Here is a 24,704-nt window from a genome sequence, read left to right on the forward strand (position 1 = left end):
AGAACGTTTTACCCATCGAGCCTGTTTGCCTGTGAGTGTGTTTTTATTTTCAGATCTTTTAGTATGAGCGAGGAGTGCTTCATTGTTTTTGGTTTTCTCCTTCCCTCTTGTCCTTTATCTCTTTCACTCTCTGCAGACCTGCAATCGACATACCTGCCGACCATCAAGCAATCACCAACCTCTTCCAAGAACCCTGCACAGTTAGTCCCTGTCAGATCGTTGTTCGATACGCAGTTTGTCTAATTGTCTCAAGTCCAACTGTAGATCTAGATTTGCCAGCCTGTATTGCCCCTTACCCAGCCCTCCTGCCAGCCACTTTCCTCCTGAATTCTCCCTCACTACCCAACCCAGGACCCCCACTAGTTACCCCATCAATACCCCCCTGCCAGCTCTTCTAAATAAAACAGGTTTTTGAGAAGTGGAACTAGTTCCAGTGAACTACAGGAGCTACTAGCAACCGGGCGGGAAAGTAGTTCAATGGCAGCTGTAGCAGTTCACCAACTAGCCCTGGGAGAAGGTTCTACGTCACCAAGCCTCTGGTACAACTTCAATGAAATTTACAAATCTGTTGTACCAGTACCCACAACCTGTAGAGGTGTCATAATGAACACACTGGAGTATGACAGCACTGCTGCAAAGGGAGAAGATAAACCACTGCATCTTTGCAAAAGCAAGATTAAAAAGGAAGTTAACTGGCACACAAACATGATCACTTATCAACATATATAGATCTTTTCCAAGATTGTGAGGAAATGTCCGCATTCATATTCTGTCTGGAAATCAACTTAACCTGCAAAAAGTTTTGTTTCTCTTTGGGGAAAGATCGAACGAGACTTTCCTGTGGCCATCATATTGATCACCTGACACCACAGTTCGCAGTGCAGACAGCCATGTGCCTTCAAACACTGGGTTTAAAATAACCCTGTCAGTGTTTTTGTGTGAGGTGAACCCAACAAGCTCCTGCAGCTAATATTGAACCTGCAACCCTCGGCAGCACCGATCGGCAGGCTGATTAGTCGATGCAGGAACAGTCGATGATGCTGCTGCTTCTGTTCTTCATCACTGTCTGTCTGCCTTTCGGAAGCTTAAAGATCCTGTATCAACAGAAGGCATCCTATAAATACACACACACGTACAACCAGACACGCATTATACCAAATATTAGAGCAAGCTTTTCAATTTTGTATGAACATCACATCCTGGGTCTTACGCACATGTGACGTCAGTTGGAAAAAATGCAGTCTTCAGTACTCTCAGAGAGGTCAGAAGTAGATGTAAATGTGTGCCGCCCTGCCTTCACAAGAGAGAAACCATTAGTGTCTCCCGTGCTGCACAGGGAAAACCCTTTGGCCTGTTTTTACCCACTTACCAGTTTGCATTGTCAGTGGTCACCGGTGCTGCTGCTGATTAGATTGGCTCGTCTAAGTAATGAGCTCATGGCCATAAAGCTGCTAAAGTCATTAACCTTATGGAGCCTGCTATAATGGACCACCATATTCTGGCATGGATCTCCGCCACGGAGGCCATAAAGAGCAATCTCCACTGTCTCCTGACCAGGGCTCTGCTTTTCACCTCATACCTCCACCCCTCCTGCATACACCCCACTCTCACTGCAGCCCTAACCCCCACCAAGCCCTGCACAGAGGCAATAGGCAATAAAGACAATTATATTAAGCAACCATTTGAGATCCCATTAGGGTTTGGTTCGCTGGAGATTCAGGTTTGGGAGATGTGGGAGGCTTGATGCATTGCTTTGTCTCTAGTAATGGACAGGGTGACATCACAGCACTCAGGTCAGGACAATGTCCTCAGTCGGACTGAACTCCAGTTTGGGTAGGAAAGCCAAAACTGGTCTCTGTCTAACAAGTTAAGACATTAAATATTTGATTTGCTGGATAAATACAGGGACCATTTTTAACTTTTGGTCTGATTGACAGCATCTCTTTCCAAAAGTACTGTCTGCAGTCTCACACTTGTTGTAAACTTTGGTTGAGTGAGGATACACGGGGACAAGGAATGACCTGGAGGCTAAAAAGTACAACACTTCTCTGCAGCAGACATCATTATAAAAAAAAAGCACCGTAACCGTGTGTTGTGTGTACAGTACACTGCTGGAGGGTAGCATCACTCAATTATGTCTCCATCCCGCCTGGATTTCACCGGGCCTTTTGGGAATTCATCCAGGCAGCCGGCCAATCAGCAGCCGGCTCCTGTAACCTGTTGCGACTGCTGTCTGTCTGCTGCAGACAGAGCTGGAAACAAGAAAAGCTGGTTATTGTCTACAGTACACGGAACATTTATATATCTCATTATTTCTACCCGCACTTGTCCTCCTTATTTTCCTCCGTCTGCCACGATTGCTGGAGGAAGATGGAAAAACGGTAATGTCAAAAAATATATAGTGAAATATGCCATTCGAATTTTAAGGAGAAGCAAAATTATGCATATAAATAAAAGATTATCTGTCTCTCCAAAGGTGTACATACACACATAAAGCACCAACACAAAGCTGTGACCAATCAAGAAGCTCAAAAAGAATACCTGTTGTGTATGCTGAGAATCCTAATCTACCATCTTTTAGCTAATCATTACAGACCAAGCAGATATCTATAAATCACACACGTATTGACACGCACACATTCATGTACACACACATGCACCGTGTCCTGCTTTGTTCTGATTAGTGGCCGGAACAATTACTGTAATCGTGTCATCTCAACTAAGGAGCAGATAAGGAGACGGCCCTCCTTCTTCGCCCCTTCACTCTTATCACTCACATCGGACCACACATGCACACACACACACACACACACACACACACACACACACACACACACAAACACACACACACACACACACACACACACACACACACACAAACACACAAAACACACGCAACACAAACACAAAGGGAAAAAGAAATACAGAACAGTGAAGATAGAAAATGGAACAGTAATAAAATGTAATTGGACTGTGCTTATATGACTGCCACTTAGAATGCTTTACACTACAAGCCCCTCACCCATTCACGCACACACATAAACAAAACAGGTTCACAATCTTGCCCCAAGGACACACTCTTGTCTGAAGGAGCCAGGGATCGAACCACCAATTTTCCAATTTGTGGATGACACGCACTTCCCTCTGAGCCACAGAGATTGACAAAAAATGGAAAAACAGGGGGGGGGTTTTTGTACAGATCAGGTACAAAAAAATAATTACTGGTTACTAAATCATGTCACAAACTGACCCAAAGTTAGTGACAAGAAGGGAGTCACAAATTAAATGTAAACAAGTTGAATTTATTATAAACTTAGGAATAAATCAACATAAAGTGAATGGATAAGTGTAGTAAGCGACGAGTTCAAACAAAACACAAAAACTAAACCAAACCAGCCGTAGAGGCCTGCAGGAAAGAGAGGAGAGAAAGAGGTTGGAGTGGAAGCCACTTTACATAACTGGTGTCTCAATTAACTCAGGTGACAGTTACATGATGTTTCTCTCTACTCTTCCTATTGGCTCCTGAACCAGGAAGAGAAACCAACCGGACCAATATCAGGCAGAGAGGGCAGGACATACGGAGTCAAATAAAGGTCAAAACTATTTTTAGCTCGCAAAAAAATGTTCACAAATAATTTCAGAGCCCGCAGTTATATTTCACGTTTTGTGTGCATGTGAACTGTTTTTGCATCCAAGTATCTAAATTTGTGAATGCATAAAATAATTTGGCCTTACACATTTAGGTTTGTGAATTTGTAAACAAGTTTAGCAGGTGTGGAAATATTTTGTGCTCACAGAAAATATCTGCACATTTTTTTTAGCTGTAGAAAATATTTGTGTGCGGACTTAAAGTTTTCAATTTAAAGATTTCACATAGTCTGAGTTACAGACACACAAATTTCATATCTGCATATTGACCTATCTGCTAAACTGTCCAATCAGGGCGCAGCTGCACGTTCTGCAAATCAGTCAACACAATGAAAGTACTCCATGTCTGTGAGGTCGCTCGGTGTATCGGCTAAGAGCAAGAGCTAAGTTAGCCGTGCAGCTAGTGGACTGTGTCCCAACTAAACCCTATAAATACCCAATACTTCTGAACATTTCCTCTTAATTACATCTAATAATAATGAATAATACCCTATGGTTGCCCATAGTCTTGTTTTCTTCCACTGTACTAAAATGTAAATAGCAGGTTAGCCCAGAAGTATAGTGAGCAGAAAACTAAGTTGAATGATAAAATAAAACTATCCTCTGTAAACGTATTCTTTCCATGTTTGCATGCAGGGCTGCATGGTGGTGTTGTTGCCTCACAGCAAGGGTTCCTGGTTCAATCCTTTCTTTGTATTCTCCCCATTCATGCGTGGGTTCTCTCCGGGTACTCTGGCTTCCTCCCACAGTCCAAAGACCTGCTACTTGGGTTAATGGGTGATTCTAAAATGTGAGCGTGAAAGGTTGTCCGTCTCTATGTGTCAGCCCTGTGATTGACTGGTGATCAGTCCAGGGGGTACCTCTTGCCCAATGACAGCTGGGATAGGCTCCAGCCCCCTGCTATCCTTAACAGCAAAAGCGAAATAGATAAAGGATAGATGGTTGATTGCTTGCACATACAGGTTTTTCTTATTTTCTTATTACTCACTTCTCAGAAGCACTGAAAGTCAGGTCTTACCCATAATGTGGCTTTGATAATCTGGTGATGCAGTTGGCTTGATTGCAGCCTGTCTGATGATCTGATCTTTGCCCCAACAAAATAGATAAGTCAGGTATATTTCCTAGATTTAAGAAACAGCGTTAGTATGTAAATCTTAGAATTTAGTCAGCCAGTAATTCTTCTTTTTTCTACAAATAACCAGCTTATATGCTTCTCTTTGCTTTAAAAGTCTGGATCAGAAACCTCCCCCTCCCTAACTGTGACGAAATAGGCAGGACTCTGAGATTCTTTGACGTAGGTTCCCTGAGTGGAGGTCAGTCATTCTCCCTAATGTCTCCTCCACGTCACAAACAACGCAGTCACAAGGCCGCACCTCCTACTTTTGTACTCCCTCACTCCTCTGCTGCAGTCTTAAAATATCCTGGAAGGAAGGGTTGTAGCAGACTTTGAGGGCGTAGTTACCCTTTAACCGTTCCCTTCATGGGTGCTTCCCCCTGTTGATCTCTGACCTCTCATCTGACATGTATTTACTGTGTCTACCTGTGTGAGGGAGATAACAAGAGGCTAATTCCCCATTAGCCTGAGTGGAAGAGGCAGATTGAAACTGAATAATGTAAACAGGAGCAGAGTTCTTAATATTCTTCAAAGCGCCTGCCCTTTGCTCAGGAAAACCCCTCGGGAGTCTTAATCACTCTCAGGCCGCCAGGTCTCTTTGGGTTGTGGTGTGCAAACATTTACTTTAAATTAACCAGCTTAAAAGAGAATACAAACTTAATCATTTTCTATCCAGTCACTGACAATGTGTCATGGTGGCAGCTGTGACATCCTTCTCCCCTCTATCTTTTGCCTCACTCTTATTCTTTTAAACCTGTTATTTCCAGTTCTCCTACACAAGAGAAGGGGGCTGTTTTTTCGGTAACTGTTTGACATCCCCTTATTGACTTCAGCTCAGCACGCACGGAGCATCATACGTCATCTAGTGACCACGTGCAGAGAGAGAGGTAGGGGAGCTGGGTATTAAAAATAAATTGCACTTGTTTTTAAGTAGGCCTGAATGAGAATAAATTATTTTTTAAGACAGCAGCAGCTTACTTTTAAAGGCAAATTATTCAATATTGTGTTCTGAATGTCCATCACACTCATTCTTGACTCAAGTAGAAGTACAGATAATTGTGTAAAAAGGCTCTGGTAAAAGCAGAAGTACTGATTTCACTTCTTAACAGAGTAAGGGTCAAAAAAGGCCAAAAAGCTAACTGAACCTCATGTCATATTTGAGAGATTATGAATCATTAATCATTCTTACTCCAAATAAAATACAAGATACCTTAAAATAATGAACTATTAACTCTTTTACTATTACTATTAACTTTTCTCTAATGTGGAAATTACTTGCGTGGGTAATGTCTTGTTTATCTTCTCCGATGTTGAAGGCTGTGTAGGCCACTTTCATCCATGCTCCAGATAAACAGTAGTTACATACATACACGTGTGTCAGTTATCCATTATGTAAGGGATAATGTCCGACGAGGTGACCACTATCAGGTTTTTTTAGAGAACGTAGAGGTTAAAACCGTCTGACAGTTGCTTCCGCAGAGTCCATTAAAACCTGATAATGGACACCTCATGGGGCATTATCCTGCTTATACCATGGTCACTTACTAAATAAAGAAATAATACAGAAATGTGTTTAATATGTTTCTGTATGTTTTGCACTTGCAATCTAGATATTTTAACAAGCCCTAGCTCAGTTTCCCTGGTATTGCCTGAGGGTCAGTCTAATACCTGAATAAGTCATTCCTATCTCAGAAGGTTCCAAACTTCCAGTGCAATGGAAACATTGTCCAATCCTCCAGGCAGTAGAACGAGTCTTAGCTACGACTGTCAGCGGGAGATATTTCTAGTTCAGCTCAGCTATTATCCAGAAAGCTAACGGTTAAAGCTCTTTCATTTCATACATACATTTCATACGGTTGTCATAAATTAAAAATAATTTTACAGTTTGTTAAACAACAAGACTACTTAGCTAACCAGCCATGCCTTTGTCCCCTCATCCACATGAAGATTTTCACGAACGAATGTTAAGGCTACTGTCGGCTACAGCCTGAAGAAGAGGGTTGAACAGCAAGTGCTATGTAAGATGATCCAGATTATCCCTCAGTCATTGTTCAAATTATATGTGAGTTTGTAACTGAGTTGCATAAATTGTGAATGGAGGCTTTAAATGAGTCTCTGGCTACTCATTTTAGATACAGACTGACACATAGCCAGCACATTAATTTCTTACGATGTAGATAGTTTCACAAGAGCTACCTTACAGGTGTCCAATTCTCAGGAGTTAATTAAGGAGGTGCTGGTAGGTGGGTTGGGTTACTTTAAGGAAAAACAGGCTAGCTTTCCCTCCTGTTTTTCATATCAGTGCTTAGCTAAGCTAACAGCCTCAGCTACATATTTAGCACAAGGACAAAGCATTCCAACTCGCAGGATAACGGCAATAGGTGTATTTCCCCCAATGGAAAGTTATTTCTTTAATTCTTTTGTAGGTTTGAGTTCAACTTTATAATACGATGAAATGTTTGACTTTACATTTTGATATGTATCACATGGAGGCTTCGATTTCAGGACTTAGACACATATTCCTGTGCCCAATCTTTCAAAGCATCCAAACTGAATTGTGACATACTGTATATATACATTTATATAATAAATATGTCTATATTGCTTTATTCTCCCAAATACCCTTGTTACCTGCCTGGAATAGTTTGACTCCATTCGACTTGCCTTTGCCCCTTTGTGAATTTAGTCATCTGATTTTTTACATCCATTAGCGTTTGACTGTAAAGTACGTATAACCTTTTGATACAAAATACATTGACATTTCATACAGTCAAATAAAAGTAAGCATCATGAAATATTTTTTTAAACTTTTCTGCAACGTTTGTTACACTTGGAGACACCCAGTAAAAGAAAAGACAATCCTTCAGACGTAAGCGATGACAGCAGAAGCTGGTGCGTTCGTGGCTCCTGGAAAAGGAGGCAGGATACATCAGTGCCTGCGTTTTCTCCCCTTTGCCTACGCTCACGACACTGTGACGACATGAGGTGAATACGCTCTGTCTTTTTAATCACTTTTAAGAAAGTTATAGTTTGACTGGTGGGAAAGGGACTGTTTTAAGTAACCTAAGTGATGTTAAGGTTAAATTTAAAATGAGTGTAAATGATGATGTCCTATCAATTATCATTAGGCAAACCAGTTGTATTATTATTTAAACAAAGCCTTATATTTTTGCTCTTGCTTTCATATTATTTAATCAAATATACTCACAATGTATGCCATTAAGAATTACAGTAATGTCTGTAAAGCTTAAACAGGTGGAGTGGTTTTCTTAACAGCCAGTTGTTCCACACATTTCAGAGCTGCTACATCTTGCAGCAGAGTGCCCTCTAGTGCTTTCCAGTGCTCCACATAGATCCCAGCATCAGACAGTGCTGTTTGTTTAATGCCCACAAACAAGACCACCAAATCCTTACTTGGTGTTCCTCTGACCTCTGACCCCTCTGCTGGGAAACTGTGAAGACAGAAAGAGATGTAGGTTGTCACAGAGTTTTATTTTTTTTTCATATGGGGAGCAGATGTTATTGTTTTGGATTTGATTTGACTCTGTTTCCAATCACCATATAGTTGCTGTTTCCTTCTCCTAGAGGACTCTTTAACTGTATTATAGGCTACTGTATAAATGTAGTCTCTCTTGTAGTATACCTGGCCTAAAACTGAAAAAATAAAAAAAACACAATGGAGAAAAGTCCCTCAGTGTATACAGTTAGCTGTAAAACTCCTCTGTTTTTAAAATGCATAACCTACACAGTAAGTCTTAATGATCAGGCAGACCAATAATGACTTATTTTGTTCAAATAAGGAATACTAGGATTGTCCACTGTGTCTGTAAAAGGGATGAGAGGGGACAACAATTCCTCTTTAGGGTCCATTAAAAGCTCCTGTGTTCATTCTTCCTGATCAAAAAACTGTTAAACATTCACACATGTAAAGACATACAGTATGTTACGTGGTGATGTGGTTTTGTATTGCATGCAGGGAAAGGACTCTAAGCATTACTTAGAATAAGAATAAGCAATTCGAGAAATGAATTATTAACTTTAATAATGCCTAATATTAAGCATAACAGTGTCTCGTATTATACTGTTGGATAATGAAAATAATATAGCAATTTTACCTGTCAGTTAGGACAGTTTAGGAATTGTAGGTTTAATATCATCCTGCAGTTCCGCCAGTGTTCAGCAGGTGTCAGAAACCTTCCGATTTTACGAGCCCACAGCACGGTCCAGATCGAAATGAGCAATCTTTGTTTTCTTAAAGGATGTGTATCTATGTCCGGTGTGTGTTTTTCAAAATTAAAGCTAATTCTGGGGGGAAAAAAAGATTTTGTATGTCCTTTTCCGACCCAAGAGTCATGGCAACAACTATTTTTTGTTGTAGTTGTTTTTGCAACATTAGTTCGGTGTGACATAATTATTATTTGTTTCGATTTTACATTAGGTCTGTAAGATTTAGGGTCATTTTATGAATCAAAGAAGGTGCCTGTCAACCATGAAGCATTAAATAGCCTACAAATAAATGTTTATCTTTAAAAAAACAAACAAAGGTGATATCTTGATGAACCGATGGGAGTTTGCTTGTTGTCTAATGTGCAAATGATCATATTGAACTAATATAAGCAAAGATATGTATAAATATATTCATCACCATTGTGCAGGATATCAACGCAGATAGAAATTGTAGTTTATTGTTACTAATACTAATAAACGTTACATAAATACCCTATTCAATCCCAAGCTGCTAGTTTGTTTTATAGAAAATGTCAGTATTTTTGTATTTCTTTTGCCAGGCTCTATTAGCATCCATTAGATAGTCTGCCACAAGTGACAAATTATTTTATAGTTTGCACACTGCAGTGTTTAAAACTAAAAGTCAAAATTCATATTGGCCTATTTAAGCACAATTGCTTGGTACAATTGTGTTCCCACTAATAATTGTTTATTTTGTATTTTATTTTATTTTACTTGAGAGTTTGTTTTCTATCTTCTGTAAATCACACTGGGTTTACATTGTATGAAATGTGCTATATAAATAATATTGAATTGAATTAACTGACATTTTGATTTCTTGGTATTTAATACCAATTTAGATACCAATAGACAGGTGACTTATTTGTTGTACTCTAGTATCAAAGGTACTGTTATAATGTGTTTTTGACCATGCATTTGCGTGAGGTTAAGTGCAATGAAACTAAACTGTGACTCAGTGTCACATGAATAAACCGAGTTTAATGTGATGTAATTGGATTCAACTGAAATGAATTATCATGCTTTATTTTGAAAACTATAGAAGGAAGTGTCACGTTTGTTGTGTTTGGTTTGACGTCGAACAGCGGAAGTGTCGCGTGACTGACTGGCGTCTTGAACACATCTGGTAACTAAGTACTCTTTTTTACCTTTATTTTATCCAATTAAAAGATGGCGTCAGTTTTTATTTATTGGATTTTACTTATTTGCGTGTAGAAGTATTCGTGGACTGTTGACTTACCGAGTCTTACCGGCACTTTCACTCGCGAGCACTAACTTGACGTTAACGGTCCCCGGCTGTGCTGGTGTAATGATGTCCCCCTGTGGAAACTGGGTGCAGCAACCGTTGGACCGATAATTGAAGATTTAAAAGTTTAAAACCCAAATGAGTGGGCGATTTAAATGTTCAAAAAATAATATTACGCAAGTTATACCAAAAGATCAATATAAACAGGTTTAAATGCTGAAAATAAATCTGCTCAGAGTACGTTATTGTGAAAGGCGTGTGACCGGAAGTGGACATTTACTATTCATCGGCGTTTCACATCCGTCACCTGCTTTTTTGGTTGTTTCCTAACGTTAGCAGCATGGTACAGTAAAACGACTGGACCAAGTGTTCTTACAGCTACAACATTGTACTTTTGTCCTCGTCTATGAAAAGGTCTCCAAACAAGTATCTTAAAGTTCTGCTTTGGGTGTGAGAGACAAGTTAGCCGGTGCTTTTATTTTGAAGCGGTGTCTTAGGCGGAAGGGCGGATGCTGCTAGCTGCTTGTAGCTCGACACAGAGGAGGACATAGTGGATTCTGTTGGGAGGCTGTAGATCATCGCCAGGCGGCTCTTTGTGGATCCCTCTCGGTTTAACGTGTTTGTTAACGGTGTCACCTCAGAGATGAATCCACCAAGGTATGTAGTTCGTATATATGGTAGTGTCGGGAGGTGTTATGTAGTAAAATGTCAGGAAATTGACAAAACCTGGTCCTTTCCTTCCGCTGCTGCCCTCCAGTTTGCCTGGCAAATTAGCTGGCTAGCCCTTTTTTGACTTGCAGATAGGATATGTTTGTTCAGTCTCATCCACCAGCTGCTATAATATCTTGCCTAATTTACATTTCTCCTCTTCCCTTCAGCCTCCACGCCTCTGTGGATCTTAATTAGCCTGGACTATGAGCAGGAGAAGAAGATAGGCAGCGGCGGCTGGCTTCCTGCAGGATTTTGCCCAGGCTTTTTGTTTTCCCGTGGACATGCCTGGTCTGTGGAGCAAAGCTGAGCGGAGCTAGCTGGCCGACAGTCCGGCTAGCGCTACATTATCAAGCTTTTGGATGATTGTTTAGTTGAAGAGCTGATTTATTTTAGATCAGCGCTACCTCCTCGCTCCCCGTTTAAGGAGGCATTATGGGGGAGCCCAGCTTGGACGACGCCAATGTCAAGGTGGCTGTTCGTGTACGGCCCATGAACAGGAGAGGTGAGAGGGCTTCAGTCAATTCTGGATTGTTACAAGAACACTTACTCCAGAGACTCCATCTGCCTACATAGTCTGAATTTCAGGTTAACATGATGAATACATGAGGCTGTTGTTGTACATTAACTGAATGCCAGATTATCATTATGAATACACTTTAATCATATTTACACTATTAGTAATAGATGATGCAGAGACTACCTTAACTTTGGCCCAATTCCAATCTTCACATTAAAGCCTCAGCACTAAACCCTTACAGACTTATCATATGTCAGGCATGCAGTTTGTAAGTGTATGAGTCCAGAAGGGCTTAAAATAGTTTATAAATGAGGAATGGGACACACTAGGGTGACATCACACATTATCATGTAATAAGCAAAGCCATTAGATAATAAGAAAATAAGCCACATCTCCATGTATGTATTTCTGTCTGAGGTATTTAAGTGTTAATACGTTTTAGCGAACCAAAAATAAGGAAAACCATGAATCAAAATCCTCTGAGGACATTTGACTGAAAATACAAACAGCTCTACAAATTTGCAATAAATAACCACAACTGTTGGTAGTCAGATAATATCACTTTCAGGTAAACTTCCTGGTTTCTTTCTTCCTTAACACTTTGCATGCTTGCTTTGTTTACATTTAGTGGGGGCGGGACTACCATGTTAAACACGTCCCCAATTTCGCTTGCACTACGGGCACGTTCCACAGGGAAGTCTGCAGGTATGCAGACTCAGGAAAAGGGTGCAATTTGGCATTGAAAAGCTTACATCAGGACCCTTATGTACTTGATGACTTGACAGTTAGACAGCCCTGAGCCCTTACACCATTAGTGAGGAACACGCCTCAAAGTCTGTAAGAGTGGAGGAGATTGGGTTTAGGCCTAAAAACAGTTCACACTACCTCTGGAGACTGGCTTCACTACAGTACTCCCTGTTTAATTTCCTGGGAACTGGATGCCAGTGAGAAATCAACACCCATTAGTGAAATGAGCTTCTGCAGATTAAAGAGAGGATGGTCTGGATGGCACATGTTCGTACAGTGCTGCCATAGGGCTTCCCTCATGGCTGCCTGCCATCCAGCTAGATTTAAAGCCGAGCTGCTGCTGTGTGAGATCCACTGTTAGAAAGGCATAGTGCTGTCTCCTTCACTGGCTGATACAGATGTCAATAGCTTCTTGACTATAGCTGCCTCCTGATGTAACTGTGTGGTAAATCAGTAGTTTTACTGTAAAGACTTGGACAACAGCAATATGTCAGGAAAACGTCTGAGAGGCATCAGTGCACTCGGTTAGAAAGTATCATCTATTACAAATTCAGTTTTACAGTGATTGATCTTTAGTGTGCCAATGTTTCCTGGGCTGCAACATGTCTGCATATTGTTACATCCACATCTCTAATTTTAGCAAAGCCAGCCTAACAATGGCACAGTGTTAAACAAATTTGCGTGCAAATGTTCTAGTCAATTATATGGCAGATTTCAATGCTGCATTCAGGGAGGCATAGATGACATTTCCTGGTTGATTGCCAAGTGGTGTTTTTGCCGTGGGAGACCATGTGTCCCATGAAAGGAGGAGGAGGAGGAGGAGGAGGAGGAGGAGGAGGAGGAGGAGGAGGAGGAGGAGGAGGAGGAGGAGAGCTGCTGTAGCAGAGTGGTTGACCGACAAGTGGCAGAATGAATCACGTGTAATACTCTCTCTCTCCCGGCTATGAGCTGGAGAAGTCGGTCACAAGACCAAGGCGGTGGATTGCCGCACTGTTCCCATAGGCATGGATTTACAGTAGGATGGACTAATGTAAAGAAACTCAGCAGTCAGGATGACATTTCTGTGAAAGCTCTCTGCAAGGTCATACGTTTGTTTTGGACACACTAAAATCCCATGTATTTGTTTTCACACAACCACCGTGAGTCAGTGGAAGTTGGGTAATTCACCTGCTTAGGTTGTGGTTCTTTATGTGGTGAGACACAGATGGCGAGGCCAAATTATAGGTAGATTACATGGTGGAAAGCAAAAAGGTAGAGATTTACTCTAATTACATTTTGCCTGACCATCTCATTTCCAGTGGGAGACTTTGGTGTTTCTGACCTTTTCCCAGTGTGCCCATCTTTACTTCCTGCTGTTGTCATCTCACAATTCATAAGTAGAGACGCTTCTCTCAATCTGACAGATACAGGTGATATAAAACTGTCTGCCACATTGACTTGACTGAAATAACACCTTTATCCCTGTGTTTTAACTTTAACTCAAAAACCTCATAAGTATATAACAAATCCTCTGTTGATTATCCTACAACAACCATGATTCAAGCACCAAAATGCTACTTTAAGATGTGGATGTAAAGTTGGTTAGTCCACCGGAGAGGGATCTCATGTCTGGGGATGTCATGATTCTCCTTACCATGATTTGACTTAACTTTAGATTTTAAGATCTCCAGGTATATAGATACGCCAGGTCAGTAAATATTATAAACATTACTGTAAATATGCCAAAGTAAGCCACAAGGCTGCTTCACAGGTTACTACAGGTGTAAAATTATTAAATAAGTCAGTGTATCTAAGAAAGGCTGAGCCCCCCTAGCCCGCACACACGTACACCAAAACAATGAAGTGATCAGCCTATAGTTCGCAGAGGTGTGGCCTGCAAAGTAACTACTATATTTGAATGAGGACCAAAAAATACATTTTTTAATAGTTGAACAGACTTTTGATAATCAAGAAGTGTTTTTAATGAATTTATTTAAAGTGCAAATCTAATCTTGACAATCCCGCAAACTTCCAGCAATTTTTGCCGCCCCCCTAAGGGATCCCCGGACTCCATGTTGGGAACCACTGATGTAAAGCATGTCAATTACAGTAAGGAGAACAAAGACATGGGCATCAGTAAAGCAGAGCATGTAAACAGCATATTCTGTTTCCTGAAACAGGCCGTATAAATACCAGGAGTTTCCAATTCGGACTCCTGGGTTATGCTGATATTTTTAAGGTTTTTGAAGCATTATCTTGACATGTATAAAGCACAATCACAATATGCGTCTCAGATGGGGTCTTTATGGACATTGTTGACACAAGGCCCCCTCGGCTGTTTACGGTCAGCTCTATGCGTTGTAAACAAACAAAGCTTTACAATGAAAACAAACCAAACTATGTGTTGTCTTTGAAAGTTTTGGTTTTCCTTTGCACTTAGGCAAATAGGTTAGTTTGGAGGAACAAATTGCTGAGAAAATCCCAGTTCCTGATTTGATTTGACAGATGAAAAGTGAAAGTTTGTTTTTGATTCAGAATCAAAATAATGCTGCCCCTACCATGTTTGATATTTCTTCCTCGCTGCAGGCAGTTTTCTAAGAGAAGTAGTCCGCATTACTAAAAGCTGCATGTCCTGCTGCATTGTTGCACGTTTCAAAAGTCCAAAGATTTCCTCAGTCAGCATTGTACCAAATGCCTGTATCTGCCTTCAATTGCTCAGCAAGAAAAGGCATTCATGACTTTGGTGAACGGGAACAAACAGGCAAATTGCTGGCTTTCCAAAGGCAGGAGAAATGGTTTTGAACCAGGAGTGCCACGTTTCCAGTGCTTTCTGATCCCTGTTTGATTGAACTTCTGTCCACATCTACCAGCGTAATGGAAGACTTTTATGATTGCAAATTGCCCCTAAAGACTGTGTCAGCTTAGTGGAAACAAAATTCTTTAAACACACAAAATTTGAGTCATAACGCCATGCTCTCTTCCAGCTCTACATATTGCTTCAGCCTGTTTCTTTGGGACACACTAGCAGCAGTTAGAGGGCATAGGAGTACACATTTGCTTTCCGGTCTCACCTCTCCTTAACCAGTGCAGTGGTACAGACCTGTGACAGTAAAATAATTAGCAGGCTTCAAGGCCACTCTCCCTGTGTATCCCAGGTTGAGGAGAAGAGGTGGTGTAGCTGCCTAGCAGGACAAAGGCAGGAAGGGAGTGAGTCTGAATGAATATTTGCTAATGTTGCGTAATGCTCCATGTTCCCATGGCTGTGGCCTTCGAAGAACAGAGCAACCCTAAGCGTAGCAACAGCAACACCACGGCCAATCAGCTTCCTGGCTGATGTGAGCGCTGATGTGCCAAACCTCAGCACCGGTAGGCCAGAGTAGGACCTGAGAGAGGCCAGTGGAAAGAGGGAGCTGGGTATGGCGCAAGGAGAGGCAGATAACAATGGGTACATTTATCCTACCAACCACACCGCATCAAACTTTCCCTTCAGGAAGTACAGTTGGCACATTGGCACGTGGGTAAGGCAGGCGGGCAGCAGTAGGAGATGAGAAACCAGGCTAGAAAGTTGTACTCCACCTCTCCATGTCTGTGTCACTTCCCCTGTTTAACTTCACCTTGTTCTTCCACTCTCACTGTCTTTATGCCACTCCGTCTCTGTTGGTTCACCCTGCCTTTTTTCACTTTGTGGTGTTCTTGACAGCAGAAGAATTGGAGGGTGATTCAGGTCCTTTGACCTTTGACACCAAGTTTCCATGGCTCTTCCCCTGTGTTCCTGCCAGGAACAGCAGGGTTGAGGCTCTTTGAAAAGACAATTTAGCCTCAAATCCCTTATTTTTCAGCTTTACACAGACACAGCTAGCCTCTCCTCAGACATAGAACAGCTGATTCCCTTTTTTTTAATCTCAGAATGCAAAATAGGAATGGGTGACAAAAAATTATCTTGGATGTGAACGATATACAGCCTATCACAGAGCATAGATTAACGCAACACAAAGATAACATGTTGTGGCAGCTCAGCTCAAAACTCCCCTAATGTCCTGTGGCCACAGAGGAGCCTCGTAGACACACTGATGTTTAACATGAAACTGCTTTAATCTGTGATTTTACCCGTTTTAAACTACTTAGATGTGTATTATTCAACTTAAGCACATGTTACTCAACTATATTAAAATGTAATAAATCGTCTAGGTTCGTAAAGCATCCATCATGTTCAGGATACTCTTCAAACTGGCTTCAAAATCAAACTATACAGTATATTGTGATAGATATCAACTTACATCAATATTGATGATATTTTTTGCCATATCACCCAGCCTCACAGGGATATAGTAGCCTCTGAGTGTGGCTGGCAGGTTAGAATAGCCCACTGTAGACATGTACATGTCTTGCATGTATGTTCCCCTAGCCAGAATAGATGTGTCCACATGCGGCTTCTTGCAACAGATCTCATATTCAAAGAAAGGTTTATTTGAAGTATCAAAGATCAACCTTTGGTAGTGCACTGAATCACATGCTATTTATTTATCAAGAAAAAAATGCACATGCTCCACTGCTGACTACTTCACCATACTGTATGTGCTCCTCCTCCCTGTTACAGAGAAGTCATGCCTTGGTCAGAAAAAGCAACTGAAGGCATAAATATGTTAACATGACTCTGTGTAACTCTGCTTCAGACAGTTCTCGAAGAAGAAGGGAATTGAAACCGCAGAATGTTTTTCCTGTCTTGACAAATATGCTTAAATTCACAATCCCTACATGCTCTTACATGCTCGCTGTGTAGTAGAGAAAAGGCTTACCCGCAGTTATCTGAGGCATAATTGTGTTTATTAAAATTCCAGCAGTGTACATGTAAATGCTGGGCATAAAGTCATGGTTATAATACAGTGATAAAATACCCAGTTGAGCTTTGCAGTCAAGGTTCTGCTCTGGAAAACTACTGGTTCCTTCTATAGAGGAATGCTTGTTTACATGGGGGGCTTGAAGCAGGTCTTACAGGTGAAGGACATTATTTATTAACAGGAGATGATTTGCATCTAAAGGAGTGTTGCTCTAGCCCTGACCTCTGACCTCCCTGTAGCAAGGGGGCGAAATAGAAGAGGATATCCTTACCAGGAGCAACACAGCAGCAATCCTGAGTCCTGCATTAATCTTATCACCAGGTTAAAAAGCACAAATCTATCATGGATGTTTGTTGCTTGTTGTTATCATTAAGCTTTCTGATAGAGGAAATCCTGTGGGGACGCCTTCCACATACAGAGCACGATTAAGACCATTTTTATCAATATTAAATACTTTTACTGACATGATCCTAATTTGTGTTGTGATAAAGTGTAATGGTGGGGCAATAAATTCCATTAATTGGCCATAAAAACATGAAGCATTTAGTGGCTGTGTCCAAGCATTCACCAGCAGCCACCAGTAAATGACCTGTTTGCTTCTCCTGGTAAATTAGTACTTTTTACAAGAAGCTTTTGTTTTTAAAATGCACAACCAGTTCTGCCAAAAGCTGGATGCCCAGGACATGCTGGCAGCACCAAACCTATGCATAGACAACCATCATTAGGTCTCATTGGCAAACAGATGAATGGAGAGACTTAGCAGCCTCATGAGTTTCCAGTGCGGTTCATGTTGTTATTTTCCAAAGCTTTCACAGCGAGGCATCTATTAGAAGCCTCTTAGACTCACTCGGCTGTGAAAACAAACAAAATATGTAGCACTTTACACCAGCTACGTTTTTTTAGATTTATCTATGAGAGATCCTTTAATTATTTTGTATTAATCCCAGCGTTTGTAAGAGAAGTAGTAGCAGGGATTTATTTCTGAGGGGACCTTGATCAAATAGCCTCACGATGGACAACATTATACGCTGGCTTGTGCAGACTACTCACATAAATACCTGAGTGGACAAAGCATGAAGGCCGCTCCTTATGCTGAGTTGGAAATGTCCAGTTGGTGCTCTGAAGGCCACGTGTTGCATCATGACACAAACAGGCCGGGGTCGGTATGGGATGACCTCAGTCGTGTGCATGTTTGAGAGAGGGTGAGAGAGAGACACTGATTGCTCGGACAAGTCCTGTTGTATTGATTAGCTTAATGCTCACTCTAAGGTAAAAGGTCATTTGCAGAGTTGGTGCTCACACAATTGTTTGAACTTGTTCCACAGGAAATTACAGCACTATTATGTAATTCAACTTCGGCCCCTAAACGTAACAAGGAAGTTGTACATTTGTGCAGTTTTCCTTCCACTATGGGAAGGAAGTAGGAAAAAGATTAATGTATTCCTTAATGATTGAGATGATGGGAACATAATATCTGTCGTTACATTATATTTCAATTTCTGGTCTTCTATTCAATGTTGTGAAACTGAGCTTGAGATACCAGAGAGACAAACGGCATGACTTTGTGTAAGAAGTATTAACAAGGACAACAGTAGAAATATAGATTGTTGTTGTAACACTATATGTTCTTTGATCCACAGAAAAGGAATTAAACACAAAATGTGTTGTGGAGATGGTGAAGAACCAGACGATCCTCCATCCGGCCGGAGGTAACCTGGGCAAAGGAGACTCCAGGTACGTCTACATTCTGTCCAAAAAAAATATTTTTTCTGCAACTTAAGGTGCTTTTCACCAGCAGTAACTTTCCCCAGGAGCTAGACACATTTTGAGGAACTGTGTGTGTTTCGATAGCAGGAACCAGGATCTAAATTTAGTTCCGGGTCAATTTATTTGACCCCTGAAAAGTCCCTGCTTGGGGGGTAGTACTTTCCAAAGGTCCACGAACTCTCAGAGCGGGGCCTGCACTGCTGATTGTTTCTGATTGGTCGAGGACTCGCAGCATTTTATTTCACCCGCCATGTTTAAAAGACTGCAGCTGCAAGCTCACTGTAATCATTGTGCTGAGAGATTGTTCATCACCGTGTTTTGAGATGGAGTCAGGGAAGAAAGCCTACGACAGACGGACCGACGACGAGGTGCAGGCCTTGCAGAGTATTTATGCTAACAGGCTAACTTTAGTGTTCATCAAATCATGATTGATGAATGATGGCGTTTTATGCCGTCATCTTTGCTGTATGGCCTTCATCTTCTTTTTACCGCCACCCACTGCACTGGCAGTGTAGTGGCAGTTACTTTTGGCCACAGTTGGCCATAAGGACTATTTAGTTCCTTGAAGAGAAGTTCCTGGAACTAAAAGTTCCTGGTACTTTTGGTCGAAAAGCTCCTCTAGTTATTGTAGTTTCTCCTACTTTACAACACACACAGCTCGGCTACACCTCAGGTACTTAAACATCATTAACAGTTGATGAGCTCATGTTTGAGTCAAAAGGGACTATTTGCTCTGTGCTATAATTCATTAAAATCTAAAAACACAGACATGTGTATACACATTTGCATATTTCTAGGTTAAGTTAGACCAAAACTTATAGTTAAGTCCAATTTCCATAACAAATAAACATTCAAATATCTGCTTTGTAACCCTGTGGTAGTTGTCTTTACATCCAAGAGTACTCTGCGAACAGGAACTATTAATAGCTAACTCAGCATACTTTAAATGGCGATGACGATGATGGGAGCAGCTTATTTCATAGTGCAACAAGCCTCTTTCTATCGCCTCTACACCCTCGACAGTCGACACTTCACGAGATTTACAGCCTGCCTTTTTTTTCCTTACTGAGGAGGCAAGATTCAGTGCCTCCGAAATGTTCTAGTATCCTCCCCCTAACAGCTACTTTCAAAAAGCTTCTCTCAGATTTGTCAGGAATGTTTATTCGTCATCGTGCTGTAGCTTTTGGCAGGAAGTTGACCATCCAGCTGTTGGGCCTCCTAAAGACAGGTGTATTTCAACTCTTATCACTTGTCATCTGTTTTCCTCCCTTGACTTCTACTCTGTTTCCGTCCTGTTAACTAGCTGCTGTGTGTGGATAACCCTGAATTGTGCTGCCCTGGAGTCTTCCGTTTCCTAATCCCTGCACTGAAGGAGGCATTAGGAGTTAGATTTGGTTGCAGTGGGCAGAACAGAGATGTGTGACAGCGTGTAATCTGGTCTGTGTCTGAATAAGGGAATTCTGCAACAGTGTTCAGACAGAGCAGACTTTTGCAAATAAAGGACAAACTGAAGTTAATCACATCATGTTAAAAAAGCTGGAATAATTAAATTTTTTCTAAAATTAATTTGTGTAATCGTTCCAAATCAGCCAGTAGGCTGTGCTTGAAACCTGACCCGCCATCTTGGAGGATGCCAGCTGTGTCGGAAGACAGATCTCCTTGTGACTGCTGGAGCTGACTGCAGATCAGATGTAGTGAATAATGCTGGCTTCAGGCTGAGGTGCAGGAGCAGACAACAGCAGCAGCGTGTGTGTTGGTGTCTGTGTGTGTGTCTGGAAGAAAGACACTAGAGAAAGAGACAGGCAGACAGAGACAATTATACATGAAAAAGACAGACTGCACTCCGCTCCTCTCTGTCCTCACTCCGTCGGGTCGTAACTCCCCACCGCCCCGGCTTCCTCCCTTTTTCTCAGCTCTTCCGTTTCCGTGGCAACACAGGGGGAGGTTAACTCCGGGTCGCTGTCAGTGACCGTGAAGCCCCTTCCTTGAGTGAGGAGGCATTAGAAGAGGGGGAAAAACCCTCATTTTCTCGAGCATCTGTCGCCCATAAACTTTCTCCGGTGACTTTTATGGAGCACCAAACAAGAGCGGAGCTGTAGTTTCTCTCCCTGTGTCTCTGTGACAAAGAAGCGAGGAGGCAGCAGGAGGACGGGCTGACTGACTGCTGCCCTCAGCGTGCAGATGCTATTTTAATTTTGTTTGTTTTCTTTTCTTCATTTACATACTCTCTCCATCAGATGATAGCCTTTTACACAGCATTTACTCAGGTGTTAATAGACGAGAGACTGGAGTGTGTGTATAGAGGAAGTATGCAGTGATTTCAGAATGCTGCAGGTGCATGGTGTCTTCTTAGCCAAGTGTGTTAAGGGAATGTCCTATGCTTAAAACTGGGGCAACTTATCTGCAGTGTATTCATGAAAAAAAGAGAGTGCAGCTTACTGGCTGAATCCAAACTCTGTCTACACTACTACTGCGCATCTGTGAAACAAAACTAAAGACATTGCAGTAAAAGATGCCTGCATTAAACCAATGTGCCCAATGTGTTTCAAGGATTTTCTAGTTACTAAACCAAAGGACGGACCAGGCTTTTACTGGAATGGAAGTATTTGCTGTCTTTGTGCTTATAAATTCAATATATTTTAATACATCCATCTGTTCTTAAACACAGTTCCCTAACACAACAATATATAATATATGACACATTCTAACAGTGAAACCTACATTGAAACATCTTGATGGTCAATGATAGGAGCTGTTTGTGGGTGTGTGTTCTGGGCAGTAGGGCAGTGGCACTGTTGTACTCAGGAACTACAGCATGACAGGCTGTAAACTTTACAAACTTAGACTCAAAATGACCTCAAACCACAAAACTAACAGTGAGGAAAGAGGATAGAAAGGAGGTCAGCTTGACCCCAGACGGCGTGAGGCAGGGAGGTGCGTCTCCACTCTGTCAGATGCTGTTTTAGATGCAGTGGTTCATTGGGATTGTAACTGAATATGAGCAGGATGCACACTTGTACTTTCTCTGACTGTGTGGAAATCTGATGTTTTCACAACACGGATGATGTTAGAGGTATTACAATGTTAATCACAGGTAAAACACAACACTCATTTAGGCTTTATTCTATTATGATCAACCGAGAATCTGCAGACTCATTCCATAGTATATTTTTACTTGAAATTCCTTTCACTGGTGTCTTAAAGGGCCAGTTCGCCGATTTTCAACCTCAGTCCTATCATGCTATTATGGGGAGCTAATGCCATTATGGTAGGGAAAAAAATTTTGCTCTGTGCCTTTGGAGGACGATATCCGCTTCTCCAAAGGGCAGTGGAAAACCTCCGCCAGACTATGTAAAACACGTCATCTGGCGGAGGCCAGGGAGCTCGCTAAACTACACTTCCTCAATCTAGAACGCCCGCCTCCGATGTCATGTCTCGTTCAAAATCGTCAAAAAAGATTTTTTAGATGATCCACGGGTATATTCCCGTCGTATTCCACATTCTGTGCCGCTCTGAGCCATTGCCTGCAGAAAAACGGTAGTATTTCACTCCAGTGTCTCTTTCTTGTCCGTTCCTTTCAGAGGGAGGGGCGCAATGCATTCTGGTTGTTGTAGGAAACCACAAGCTGTTTGTACAACTTTCTCCACAGCTATGGCGCCAATTTCAAATATTATTGCCTCCATCGTTTACAGAGAACACCAGCTCTGACTGACAGAGGCTTTTTCCAGGGGAGAGTTGCTCCTTTAAGTCTGTAAAAGCTTGATCCTTGCTCAGGAAATCTGTACACTTACTTCGTACTAGTTCGACTTATGTTGATCTGGGGCAAAGGTTAAGTGATTCTTTCAAATAGAAGTAGCAAAATTCCTGGGGATTTTTATAAAGGTGACAGATTTTTCAGGTACAAGCTTTAGCAAAAGTAATGTAGAGGAAGCATTGTGTGTCCTCTGTTGCTACTTTGCTGAAGTTGAGGATTAGTTTAGTTTAAATATAAATGAAGGCTTCTCTCTGTCTCCTGGGCATTCACAAACAGCTTTCCAGCAAAGTAACTGGTGAAAGCAGTCAGGGTTGATCTCATTTCTATCCACTAAATAGATCACTACAGCTGGGAAGTACAGCTTTCATTCGTGTGACTGCCGTTGCTTACTGTTTGCTGTTACTCCCGGTTAGTAAGTGCATTCAGACAAACTGAGTTAATGCTAGATTATGACTGGCAGTGTTCCCAAGAGCAAATATATTAGACCCAATCTGTTTCTTAAGTTTAAGACATACAATGGCCTTTTTTTTCAAGTGGAAACTGTGATCGTTTTTCCCGTCCTCCTGTTTGTTTTCCTGCTTACACCAGAGCTGGGAAATTATCCTCAGAGGGTAAATGGATGATTGATGGCTGTTGAAGACTAGAAAAGACATGATATAATATTGACCAGTATTTGCCTGGTGGATTATGGTCCTTTCCTAATTGGTTTATGTAATTTGATACACAGGGTTCAGCAGATGAACAAAGTAGGGGAAGATAACTTTTAAAGCCATGCATTAAGAAGGTATAAATCAATATCTTAATGCTCTGTGTACATATGTTTTAGGCCTGCCGTGGCTATCTTGCTATACTTAGAAACTGACTGTCTTGTCTGCTCAGGCATGGGCCAGAAAAGGCCACCCGTCACTGAAAGGGAAGGCCATGTTCAGGGTTGGTTAAACACTGAGCCGTGAACAACCCTGACACACAATAGACCCTGTCCACTCAGTGTGCAGACACACTCATTGCCTCTGCACCTCATGCTGTTACATCAAAATAGGTCTGAACTGAAAGACAAGAATCAATCTGAGGTGAATTGAATTTGTTATCACATAACTCATGTAAACAATGTAATAATTTAATTCTAACAAAGTGTTTCTAACATAATTTGGTGCCAAACTATTTTCAATGTTTAGTGTTAAAGAGTCAAAACTTTCTAAGTAGGACTGAAGTTACATTCTGTGTTTGACCTCCAAAACATCCACATTAGCTATTTTTGAATCCTCCACCATGAATCATTTTAAAGGACCTTATTTTAAGGTAATTTCCTCTTTAATTTTTTCTCACTCACCACTTGTCAGTTGTGTGTTCTGCTCGTGTGTCTGATTCAGTTTTTCCACCAGTAGAGCTCACTGGGCCGGCCAGTATTAAGTTCCTACCTCTGCCACTGTCAGTGACTCACTGCGGTGGCGACTTGTTCTATGAAGTTTGAATATTTTTCTTCCTACATGATCCTGCTAAATGATCCTTAAAAATCAGAGCTTAAACTCTATAATGTACTACCTCTCTGTGTTCTCTGACTGCCAAGGTTAACATAGTTTGGCACCTTCACTCTGAACCTTACACTACATCTGCATACAGTACATTAAGTGTCCTATGTGCTTTTGCACCTGCCCTCCCCCCTCACTGAATCACTTTCCAGCCCCCTGGGTGTCCTAACCTCCAGAATTGGAGCTGCAGAGCCCGGGCGCTGTCTGATAAGCAGACAGAAAACGTCCCTGCAGCCATGTGGTCAGACACTACAGTTTGCATGATGGCCCGAGGCTGTTTGCTTTGGACGGGTGAAGCTGGATGTTGACACACTCTGACAACGATCTGTCTGCCTTCAGATACCAGCGAGGCAAACACAAGCGGCTCGGTTTCCAAGACGTTTAACAAAAGAAACGGTGTGTTCCTGTATCTTTGAATCATGTTGAACATTTTCTGTGCATGTCAACATGTCTACATGTGCTTTTTTATTGGTATGTCTATGGATCCTTCAATTCTAAAAACAGATATGAGCGACCGCAAAAACACCAGTGTTTTTATTATTGTAGGAAGGTAGTATTTGGATGTTTAAACTGTCGAGGTGAGGGTGGGAGTTTCGAATAGTCCACTAA

At 41.5% G+C, this 24,704-nt stretch overlaps 1 protein-coding gene across 1 annotated transcript in view; it reads left to right on the forward strand.

The window, feature by feature from the left end:
• Positions 1 to 11,396: 11,396 nt before the first annotated feature.
• The window catches only part of kif13ba (kinesin family member 13Ba), a 43,629-nt gene continuing 30,321 nt past the window's right edge, over positions 11,397 to 24,704 (forward strand). Inside the window, exons 1-2 of the mRNA XM_069678136.1 lie at positions 11,397 to 11,466; positions 18,686 to 18,779. Coding sequence (XP_069534237.1) covers positions 11,397 to 11,466; positions 18,686 to 18,779 — 164 coding nt within the window. The remainder of the gene's footprint in view (positions 11,467 to 18,685; positions 18,780 to 24,704) is intronic.

This window comes from Semicossyphus pulcher, unplaced genomic scaffold, assembly GCF_022749685.1.
Source record: "Semicossyphus pulcher isolate SPU_LCO1_2020_fin unplaced genomic scaffold, fSemPul1.0.p SCAF_1, whole genome shotgun sequence".
NCBI lineage: Eukaryota > Metazoa > Chordata > Actinopteri > Labriformes > Labridae > Semicossyphus > Semicossyphus pulcher.